This window comes from Cygnus atratus, chromosome 17 (assembly GCF_013377495.2).
Source record: "Cygnus atratus isolate AKBS03 ecotype Queensland, Australia chromosome 17, CAtr_DNAZoo_HiC_assembly, whole genome shotgun sequence".
Lineage (NCBI taxonomy): Eukaryota > Metazoa > Chordata > Aves > Anseriformes > Anatidae > Cygnus > Cygnus atratus.
Window position 1 is genome coordinate 3583041 of NC_066378.1, and position 11890 is coordinate 3594930.

At 54.2% G+C, this 11890-nt stretch overlaps 1 protein-coding gene across 1 annotated transcript; it reads right to left on the reverse strand.

The window, feature by feature from the left end:
* Positions 1-325: 325 nt before the first annotated feature.
* VSIG10 (V-set and immunoglobulin domain containing 10) lies at positions 326-9337 on the reverse strand. Its single transcript, XM_035556947.2, is given in 10 exon segments — positions 326-889; positions 1030-1181; positions 2032-2044; positions 2427-2537; positions 3084-3371; positions 4174-4455; positions 7455-7739; positions 9035-9173; positions 9175-9204; positions 9326-9337. Coding segments are annotated over 10 exon segments (1383 nt in total). The 3' UTR covers positions 326-818.
* Positions 9338-11890: the final 2553 nt, after the last annotated feature.

Genomic DNA, 11890 nt, shown 5'->3' on the forward strand with positions numbered 1-11890 from the left:
CCAGGGGTCCTCTCCCCCCCCCCCCCATCCTTCAGGTCCCCTTGTTCCCCTCTGCGCACACTCTGATCCCCTCCACGCCCCATGTGTGCGCTCACATCCCCCCATTCAGCCCCTCTGCTTACCCACAGAGGGATCAGGTTTGATCTGTGCCTTGATCCCCTCCCACACGCCCTGGCCCCCTCAGTGACCCACCCTACAGACCCCTCCAGGTCTGCCCTGATCCCCATTACCCCGGCCTGTCCCCTCTGTGCTTTCCCTTGTGGCCACACCACAAGGTCCAGCTCAACTCTTCCACCTTAGATACACAGTAACATTTCAGAAGAAATTGGGGAAAAATTATTTATAACAAAAACAGTCAAGCCCCCCCAAAAGTCAGCATCACCCACGCCCTGCCCCTGCACCACTTATTTCTTCTGTTATCCCAGGGCCCTGCCCCTTGGCTGCAGCCCCACTGTGTCCCCTGCAGCCCTGACACCGCTCACGGGGACTGAGCCAGAGCCCCGAGCAGGTACTCGAGTCTGTGGCAGGCACCGAGGTGAATGTGGGCTGCTGGACCCAGTGCCTGAGCTCTGCGCCTGCGCCAGGTGCCACCCTGTTAAAAGGATACCTGAGACAGAGAGGAACACGAGAAGAGGGGAGAAGTGGAGGAACAAGGCTGGGGGAGGACAGAGAGCTGGGCAAGGGGAGCGCAGAGGGGAGCAGGGCGCTGAGAAGCAGCTGCAGGGCGCTGACAGCCCACGCGCAGCCACATGGCGGTGGGGATGTCTGAGGCAGGGCTTCGAGCTGGAGCTGCGTGCTTCCGCGAGAAGGAACGGAGATTATGTGCCTCGTGTCTCTTCTCCTCTCGTTTTCTGCAGAGGGACCTCGCCGTGCTGCTCGCCGTCGTCACCTACAGAGCAGCAGCACCTCAGCAAGCGCCAAGGAGGCGGACAACAGGGGTTCCTCCCTCCCAGCAGCTGCTTCCAGAAGACCCACAGCTTCGCAGCTCCGGCCCCAAAGCCCGGCCACGGGGCAGGCAGCAGGGCTCACCTCCTGCAAGGCAGCTCAAGTAGGCAGCCGGGGCGCTGCTCCCGTTGACCAGCTCGTACTTGCTGGAGCCGCTCACCGTGTCCTCTTCCCCCTTCCCCTCATCGTCATCTTCCGAGTCCACCAGCACTAAGATGTCGCCCGAGCCCTGGCTCCTGCGGACAGCAGAGCAAGCAGAGGTGGGCTGAGAGGCTGAGGACAGCTTGTCCTGACCCTGTCCCTCCAGGCTGCCTCTCCCCTGGCTCAGACAACTCTGTAACGCACCAAAACGACCGATTTTTGAAGGACTCTCCCAAGCCTGCACTAACCGTGTTCGAAGAACAGCTGGTTTCACACCCTGTTGGCAGCAACACCACCAACAGCATTCTGCACTGCTTCCCATTCGTCTTCCAAAGTCCTCCAACCATCTCATGACCATTCATGTACTACACTGCCAGAGCCCCTCCCGAGCGGGGTTATCCTCCCCTCCTGCACAGAGGGGGAACTGGAGGCACTCAGACCAGAGTCTTCCCATGCCGCAGCACCACAGCTGTGGGAACACAACCAACAATGGCAAGGAGAGGGAGCAGGGCCAGGAGCAGCGGGAGCGGGAAGCAGAGGAGAAACCCAGCGCACCAGAACCCCGCAGAGGTACGTGCAGCTCTCAGAGATCCCAAGGGAGCGAAGGACACAGTGCAAACATCAGTGCAGAGAAGCAGGAGGTTGCCGTTTCTATTTACTCACCACGTTTTAGGGCTCACCAGCACCAAGGAGAAGCTCTCCTGCACAGCCTTCCCCCACGCTACCAGCTGCCTCTGGGTGTCCAGAGGCAAGGCCAAGTGCTCTCCTCGTCCTCCCGCTCCCCGAGCCACGCCGAGCCTCACCCCTGGGCTGAGCCCTCCCGCTCCCACCCAAGCCCAACTTGGCTCTGGTCAGCCCGCCTGTCCCCTGCCCTACGGGAGACCATGGATGTCAGGAGGCAAACTAGCGAGTCTGTGCAGGACAGGACGAGGAAAATCAACTCACCTGAACGCAGCACCTAAACAGGAGAGAAGGGAAGGGAAAAGCACGTTAGAAGCAGCCCGCTGCTGGTTTTGCTGTGCAGCCCCCGCCTGCAGGATGCTCTCTGGCAGTCAGAGGAGGTGCAGATGTGAAGGTTTTCTGCCAGAGGGGAAAAGCAGTCAGCTTGCCCACGTACAGTGAGAGAGCTTGGAAGGAAAAGGGAGAGCAGGGATGGCTTTGCACAGCTCAGCTCCCTGCGTTTCCAACCCAGCTCCTCCAGGGCTGACGGGGATTTTGATCGGGAGCAGGATGAGGCCAAAGGGCTGGGGTAAATCAGCAGCCAGCTCCAGCACTCCAGGAAGGACGTGCAGGTCAGGGACGGAACCCCTTCCCTGGCTGGCATGGAGGAGAGCTCCTACCTCTGAGGCACAGGAGGGGGTTGTAGTACAAGATGAGACCAGAGATGGTGAGAACACCTATCAGGGACAGGATCGCCACTGCGCCCACAACTCCAACGATGTTTGTTGGCTCTGCAGAGAGAGGAGACACGGGCGGCCATCTCATCAGTGGGACACGGACGGATGCTCTCGCTGCAAGTGACAGAGGTCTCAGCGCTGCCTCAGCTCTATTTCCCATCACTTCAGTCCCAACACCATGTAGGGTGCAAGTCTCAGGCCCCTGTGCTTCACTGAATGGAAAACACCACCGCAAGGCCCCTATTTTTGTGTCCCTGTGCATTTAGTGGATGCAAATCAATCCCTGTTGCAGCTCGAGCAGCATCCTGAGCGCTCCTCTAACCCCAAAACTGACACGGAGGGACCAGGGAGGCAGCTGCGCTCCTCTCTGAGGCCCTTTAACACTGAGGTGAGGGGAATCGGGCCTTTATTAACACTGAGGTGAGGGGAATCGGGCCTTTTCACCCTGGCATGAAGGAACCCAGTCCTGCACCTCACTTGCTGTGAGAGTATCGACAGTCACCGGGCTGTCAGGGGCAAACGAAGCCCCCAGGGGCTCTCCTACAGCTGCAGCAAGCTGTGTCCCTGCCTCCCACAGCGACCCCAGGCAGCCCCACTCACGCTTCACCGTCAGGCAGACGAACATCTCCCGCAGCCCCACGGGATTCTGCGCCTTGCAGACGTAGCAGCCCCCGTCGGTGCCCTGGGAGCAGTTCCGGATGGTGAGCCGGGACACATTGCCCTCCTGGGCGATGAGGTACCTCCCGCCGGGCTGGATCTCCGGCTGTGTGATGCCCCGCAGCCAGCTCAGCCTCGCCGCTGGCACGCCCTCGGTCACCCGGCACGTCAGGGTCACGTTGTCACCCACAAAGCAGGTCTGCGGGGGGTCCGATTCCAGGGAGGGGAGTTCTGAACGGGGAAAAAGAAGAAGTCAAGGAGGGGAAGGAGGAGTTTAATACAGCAAGCAATCAGCTATCTGACAAATTAATAAGCATTAAAAGAAGCATTTAGGTTGTTCATGGGACTTGAGCAGCCTTTCAAGGACTTTCTATGAGCAACTTTTATATTGTTCAATCCTATTTTTGACACCTGCCTTTACATCCACAGAGGCGAATGCTCAGGGGGCAGCCTGTGGAAAGATGGCAGAGAGGAGAAAGGCAGCCCAGGCATTTCCCTTGGGAGGCGCAGAATTCTCCTGCAGCCCCAACAACCCTTAGAGGACAAACACAGCTCAGGTTTTCCAAAGCCACTTTCATTAGCCCTTGTTAGAGGCTCATGGGGGACTGGGGCACGCACAACCATTTTGCCATAAACCAGCCCCAACAAACTTAATCTCAAGCCGAGCAAGGCACTAAAACCTCCGGTCACCTTCTGTGTTGCGGCCACTACTACAAGTGTTTGCAGAGGTGAAAAGCGTGGTGCTCAGAGACTTGCCAGCCCTGAGGTTGTACCTAAAACACAAATCAACAACTCTCCCATGTTGGATCTCACCTGCAGGACTTCTGTGCCTTGTGCGGTCACCTCTGCACACATCAGACCCTGCCAGGCTGCCTCATTATCATCCCCCTCCTGTCTCACTGCAAGAGCCAGCAAGCCTGCCTTGCCTGACCACTGCCTTTGTGTTCTGGAGGGCAAAGAACGACCGGGGTAACTGTCTGTGCCACCGTTAGCAGGCTCATTAATAATTACTGTGCTGAGCCAGTCAACTCACTTATCTCCACAGAGCAGGCAGGCTCCTCCTGCTCAACTACGTGGCTCCCAACACACTTGAAGACTTTGCGGTGGGCGAGGTGGGAGCTGTTCAGGGTTTCCACATGGGTGTCCGAGGATCTCGTGGAGCTGATGACCCAGCTGGAGTTCTCCAGATCATGCCCCTCTTCTCTCCAGTGCAGCGTGGGGTAGGGGTACCCCCCGGGCCAGCTGCAGAACAGCTGCAGCATCAGCCCCGAGGACGAGGTCTCAGCCCAGCACTTCAGGGTGGAATGCGGTGGATCTGTCATGAGAACGGCAGGCAGTTGCAGTTAGAAACACATCCAAGTCACGGCTCTTAGCACCCCGGGGCTGGAAGCCCAGCAAGAGCTTGGTTTTCCAGTCATTCTCCTTCAAAGTTTTCACGGTTTCCCTGCCAGTCTGGCTCCCCGACCCCGTCCCTGAGCCCCAGGGGACCACAGCTCTGAACGAGAGCCACCAGGCTGTTCTGCAAAAGATAGCCCAGCAACCACTAACACACAGGGGAGGGACAAATTATTGTCACAGCTTTGTCTAATGGAGACTGCTGTCACTGCCAAGAGGGCCCAGACTGGCTCTCGCACCCTGCGCCGCGCTTTGCATCACCCACGTCCCGCTTGCAGTGGTGGGGACAAACTCCAGCAAAGAAGGGAGGCAAGGTAAGTCACCGTGGCCTCGTGCCAGCACCACTCGCTGGGTAACAGCCAGGAGCACGTTCGGTATCTAAATGCAGACACAGCTAATGATGGCGGGATGGGGCAGGAACCAACAGAACCCCCAGGGCAGTCCCTTCGAGCAGCCCGAGTTCCTGCCGCTCTCCCGTCAGCTGGCTTCTTTACACTCCTGATGCTGGCCAAGAGCATGATTTTAGTGCAGAAACTGGAACGTACACACGCCCATATATACGCACGTGCCTGTTCAACAGCCATAGGGAGGGATTCTGGACTCTGATCCTGGCAGAATTGCCCCTGTGGCTGGCTTGCCTACTCCCAGAGCTGAACAGGACCCCACTGAGAGACCAGACGCTGCCAAGCAAAGCCCCAAACAAGAGATGTCAGAGGGATGTCTGACATGTATTTTGCAGAGCATTTATTCAAGTAACCAGAGAGATGACATAATTTAGAGTAAGGGGAAAAAAATCATAGCACAAAACCCACGTGAGCTCCAACAACATACCTTCTTGGGGCTCGGCTTTCCTGGAACTATATACATGCATTTTTTTATGATCTTTGAAACCACCCAGCTGTGGCAAGAAATTTCTCTGTCACTTCCTCTGTTCCAGCCCTGGGGTGGTCTCAACTGCTCCTGAACCCTGGCTGTGGCTGACAAGAGCAACCTGTTAGCCTGAGTCATGGGGAACTGCCCCACATCGAGGGGCAGACCCAGGCAGGGCACTGCACTTCTTGTGCCAGCTCCTGGCACCTGCCTCCTAATGCTGTCGGCTTTGTATCCTAACTCCCAGGCTCTCCCAGCACAACTCTACTCTTCTGCCTAAATGCTAACAGCAGATCTGTTCCTCAAAACGTAAAACAAACAATTTACCCCAAAACTAACAACCTCCCACTCCCCCAGACTACTAAATCATAAAACACCAGCAAAAACGGGCTCCACGCTCACAGAAGAGCCAAGAGAGACCTATATCAAATCGCACACAAACAGACCAGGAAATCCCTTGGAGGTGTGCAATTACACGTTTCCTTCACACCATGTGCTTCCTATCCCAACACAAACACAGAACAGCAGCCCAAGGCCATGGCTGCACCTCTGTCACATTGCTTCCTCTACTCGTTGCGTATTTTATTTTAAATACGGTTTCAAACACAAAGAAAACTTTTTGGTACATCCAGCATGGGATGAGTTGAAGACTATCAACTGGGAACTTCCACACAAAGCCCACAGATCCTGGGTGGTGCTGCCTGGGACGGGGAGGTTCACTCCAGCCCAGGCCAAGTTGCTTCAAGGGCCAACAACACCAAGTGCGAAAAATAAAAGGCACGTGCTTCTAATGTTAAGTTGATAAACTTCAACTTCTGGCCTTTGCTGATGCTGCTTCTGCTGACCTAAAGCATCACCAGAAGTCTCTCTGCCACCTATTTAAGGACACCCCAGTGGCACATACCCCCTGTGTAACCTTTGGAAGTTAACTGACAAGTTCTGCATTAACAAGAGAATTTCAGAGAGTGGTATTGACACTTGGCATGCCCACAGAGGTTCAGAAAAAAAAAAGTAGTATCATAAGGAAGCCACCTTAAGATTTAGGGCTCCCCCTTCCTGAGCCCCATGCCTACACATTCTCTGTAGCAGCCTGGGGTTTCTGGATTCCTTTGCTCCAGTCCTCTGTGACCCTCCAACCCCATCCGCAGGTTCCTTGCCCCAGGAAGGGAATTTTTACCTGTGCTAACATTCAGAGATTTAATCTGTACAAAACAGGGACAACTTTTACAACACACACCCTTCACCAAAGGCTGGCAAAGGAGAAACACCCTGAATGCAAACAGAAAACAAGCACCACACTGTAAACGTTGACAAAAAGACAAGCAAGGAAAGGGCCAGTAAAGCACAGAGTGTCACCGCAACAGGAAAAGTGGCAGCAGCCTTTCCCTCCTCTAAACCCTGGAATATGGGCTAGGGTGGCATAAAGGACAGCAGGTCACTGAGGGGCCTACGAAGATTTCTAAGGGAATGAATACGAATGGAAAATGGGAGAAAGCACCAAAAGACATGACAGGGAAAAAAAGCTGAAAGAACAGCCCGTGCTCGTAACAACAGGCACATCCCTTCACACTTGGCCACACATTTGAAGAACGTAATATTTCTGTCAAAGTCAGAAGAATGCACTAAATGATCTAAAACAGGAAACTTCAGCTGGAGGCCCCTCCATCCTCACATCAAAAGGATGGCAGCAAGGTTGGCACTATGCATCTATTTCAAACGTGTATTTCAAAAAAGCAACATGTTTATTGGGCAGAAGTCACCCCGATTCTGAGGCAAAGGGCCACAGCTATAGGACGTGAAAGATCTGTCCAAAAACTACCAAGGAAGAAGAAACTGAAGAGGCATAACGAGGACTTCACAGCTGGCATGTTAACGTTCGCTGCTTGTGAGTAAATGTTTAACTGAGCAATATCAGCCTGCTCACAGTTTTATATGATAAAGCCACCTTCCCCCTTTCCACATTAGTTTTCCACCGGTGCCAGGTTTGCTACGAATCTGGGAACCTGAGCCCCAGGCTGGGGGAAATCCACAGGCACGGGACAGACTTACTGGCTACCAGGAGCTGGACTCTGTGCTCATGGTCTGTCTTGTTTAGCACTTCCTTGCAGGTGTAGTTGCCTTCGTCCTGCAGACGCAGCTCTGTGATGCGCAGCGAGCTGTTGTCAACCAGGGAGAAACGGACATCTGGGGGGAAGGTGACCCGCGAGGAGAAGAGTGGGGGGAAAGAGTGCGGATCCCCTTGGAACCAGACCACCTCTGTTGCTTCTTTGGACACATTTCGGCATAAAAGGAGGATGCTTCCTCCAACCTTCCCAAAGACCACTTCTTCTGTTCCTGGAAAACAGAAGGGATGGTGTTAGGGATCTAGCGAACCTGCAAAATCCCCTTCCATAGCAAGCTTTACAACAAAGACCTGGACAAATGAATATATGGTTTTCAGCAACACCAGGCCAAAGGTCTTCGTCAACAGAGCTCTTCTATGCTGTTATGAATAAAAAAGCCATTTGGGGAACCTGCTGAGGTGCTTCATTACCACACCAAAGCCACTCCTCCCTGCCTGCCATCCTTCTGTTTACCCATCTCCCTTCCCTTGATTTGCCTGCCCAATTTTTGTTCTGGCAGCCCTGAGGTTGGCAGCCTGCCCTTGGCTCCAAAAAACCTACGAAGCACACGTTACGGGGCCTCTTGTCACCTCTGCAAAGGATCTCCAAGATGCATTTGGCAACTAGAAACGTTCAGTGCAGATATGATCAGGAAGAGAAACACAGCTTAGAAGTTTCAATGGGAAAGCAATGCCAGCTTACATTTGCCTGGGGAACGGGGCAACCAACAAAGCGACCTGAAGGAACCGGACAGGAGCTGCGTCAGAGCATCGGTGACACCGAATCGGTAGCAATGAGAGCCCAGATTCATGGTCGTGGCAATGCTGGTGCTCACCCAGGATTTTCCTGAACCTCTGGCTCTTACTGCCCAAGCAACCTCGTCCCTACACTGCCCAGGGAAAGGAACAGTAACAGAAGAAGAGCCAAAGAATGCACCAATGAGACTCTAACATCGGTAGCCACAGAGATAACTGAACTCTTGGTGGCCTCCTTTTACCTCTCCCAGGCTTCAAGCCCTACCAGCCACATCCCCTGCCACAGGGGACCTGAACCCTACAGCAGACACAGCCTTTTCCAAGGCAAAGGGCAGCGATCAGGCACACAGCCTACACCCAGAGAGCTGGCAGCGCGGTGATCCCTGCTCAGGCATCTGAAGGTGGGTGGGAATTTGAAAGCGAAGGGGCTAACAGGTGATTTGGCAAAAACTAATACAGATAAATCGTATTTCTGCTGCACCAGAAGCCTCGACCACACATTCTGGCGAGGCCAAGGCGAGCTGAGCCCTGGCCCCGTTGTCACTGCTCTCCATACAAGGCTGGCTCTAAAATGGGCTAAAAACCCCTAAATCCCCCAGCTCCACAGCCCCACCACGACTGGGGTGCTCCTTACTTTTACCAAAAAGTGACTTTTTAATAAATAAATAAATAAATAAATCAACCCATACGACCCTCTGGAGCCCTCCCCACGACTCCGACGGAGGGCACGGCGAGCCGCGCCAGCGCTCGCCCACCCGCCCGCCCCCGGTACCTGCGGCGCCCCGGCGCAGCGCCAGCCTCCAGACGCAGAGGGCGAGGAAGAGCCGGGCCGGCGGCGTCCCGCCGGGGAGCCCCATCGCCCTCAGCCGCCGCCGCCGCCACCGCCTCCCGCTGCCTCTCGGCCCGCCCGGGAGGCGGCGCCACCCGGCCTCCGCCCCAAGGCTCCGCTCAGGGGCCTGCCCGGTCGCCCGGAGCCCACTAAGGGGAGCCGGCCCGGGGGGCCGGCCGCCATCTTGGCCGGCCGTCTGGCCCCTCCCGCCATTTTGAGCCCCCCCTCCCCGACCTCTACTGCCATCTTGGGCGCCCCCCGGCCCCTTTAGCCCGTTTCCCCGTCCCACAGTGAAAGGAGCTGCTGGGCTTTTTTCTCATAGAATCACAGAATCATAAATGTTGTAAAAGACCTCTAAGATCATCTGGTCCAACCATTGCCCTATCACCGGTATCACCCAGTAAACTGTGTCCCTAAGCGCCACGTCCAACCTCTCCTTAAACACCCCAAGGGATGGTGACACCACCACTTCCTTGGGCAACCTGTTCCAATGCGTGACCGCTCTTTCTGAGAATAAATGTCTAGATTATTTCTCTTAATTATTTATCCGCTTTTTTTGTAAGAGCACTTTGCAGGAACAGGTGGCTTCCCCAGCAGAAAAAAGGGGCTAGGTTCCACCGGGGGTCTGGGCAGGAGCAGCGGTGAGCATCTGCTGTGAGACGACATCAGCTTGGGCACGGGCTGTGCGGTGCTTTGGCGGCAGCAGGCAATGCCCCAAATTCATATGTGGTAAAGGAAGAAATGTGAGGGTTGTATGAGTAAATCAAGACCTCTTGTCAAGGTATCCTTGGAAGAAAGGGAACAGAGGCAGTAGAAATTAAACCAATGCCTAGCGCAGCAAAACACTGGCAAATTCAGATGTGGTGAAGGCACGTGCAGCTGTGGAGCACTCCACTGGACTTGCACCAATGTATTCCAAGGCTGACTGTTGTCTTGTATTTGCTGTGGTTCCTGTACAGGCAGGACTTCATCTGAAATTGAAAGCCTTCGTCATGATCAGCAGGTGAAACAGCCTGTGTGAAGTCAAAGTGAGGTACTGAAGGAGCCAGTATTTCACCAGTGTTTTTTGGGGGGTGTCACATAATGAGCTCAGGTGCAGTCCAGGGATCAACACCAAGAGCATTCAGTGCTATGAGAACAGTGTTTCCAGAAGGCAAAACAGGGCACCTAAGTGATGCCTGAAAGTGAGAACCGCCACCTAGAGTGTGCTCTAGCACCTTCTGTAATGCAACCACTTAAGAAACATCCCAAAAGAAGTGAGGCTGGGAAAACCAGTGATAAATGACTATGAAGTATACCAAAAATTAAATGATTTTAGGGTAAAAAAATATGATTTGGGGAAAAGAAAAAAGGTCAAACGAGAGTTGTGCAGGAAAGAAGTATAGCAGACAGCAGTACAGACTGGATGGAGGCAGCGGATGGAACAGGTAAAAGATGAAGTTCACAGCTGGAGAGATCCAGTGGAAACAGAAGCCGCAGGGAACAAGGAAAGAGAAAGGTATGAATGTTTTCATTTTTTTTTAAGTTGACCCTTGGATTCCTATAGTTGAGTGCAACAATGCACAGCGAACATGCTGCTAAATTCCAGCAGCAGATGTGTTAGAAGAAATAGTCCCTAGGAACAGGAGGAAGCACCTGCCTGTTTCTTCACCCTGTGGCTGCAGATTTTGAAGGTTTAAATAATAAAATAAAAGCTAAAATGCCACCGCAGGATCTGAGAGCTGCCTGGGAGAATCTGTCAGCACCACCTTTGTCCTTCTTGCAGCACGGATGTTTTGGGCGGGCCCTGGAGGCTCTGCTCAGCTGCCTCCCCTGTCAGGGCAGGAGTGGGAATAGCTCCTTGCCCACCGCCCTTCAGAACAGGGCACCTGCTGACCCAAAACAGCGAGTATCTGGGGCACACCAAGAATGATCCTAGCAACCACCTTCTCTTTATCATCTCATCCTGACAGGCAGGAAAAGATATGGGGATTCTTATTAGGTCACTTAATTAACAAAGCAAATGAGGGGAGAGGAATGAGGCTCAGATAGCTCTATTGTGCTCAGCAGATCAAGGCAGGTGGTGTACATCCTCACACAGGAGACTGATCCCGTGAGTGTGTACATGGATTAGACTGACCCTGCTGCTCTGTGCCTGCAGAGGAGCTGGGAGCAGGTGTCATTGAAAAAGACTCCTTCTTGTTGGGCCAGGGAGGATTTCCAGCACGTATGGCAATTGAAAACCTACACCTTGAACACAGGGGCTGACACCAAAGAAGAGGATGGCCAGAGGCATGCGTGTTTCTATAGGGAAGCATGCAGTCAGTGCCCACATGCAAAGAAGGAGCCTCCTGCTGCCAGTGGGGGACAAACCTTCCTGTGCCAGGACAGAGACCTCAGCAGGCAGCAGCATGCAAAGATTGAGCCCTGAAGTGCTCCAGGGCAGGCCAGGGCCACAGTGGGCTGGGAACAGTGATGCTTTGGGGTTTGATGTGTCTGATGCTCCTGTCCCAACTCAACCCATGTTGTCTCCAGCTGAAACCAGTCTGCTCCATGCAGTCCTGTGGTGTGCTCTGGTCTCCTTTGGCAACTGATGTGAGCCAGGCTGAGAGGACATGCCCTGCAGCTCAGCCCCAGCTGCTGCTTTATACCCAAAGCCTCCTCCTCTGACCCTGTTGCCCACTCCAAAATGTGAAATACAACAGCAGAAACAGTGAAGCCATCCCTCCTGGGAGGGAGTGGAGGAAGAGGTGCCTCTGAGGTGTGTTCAGCCTGGTGGATGCTCACCAGTCCCAAAAACACACTAACGCATTGCAGGGC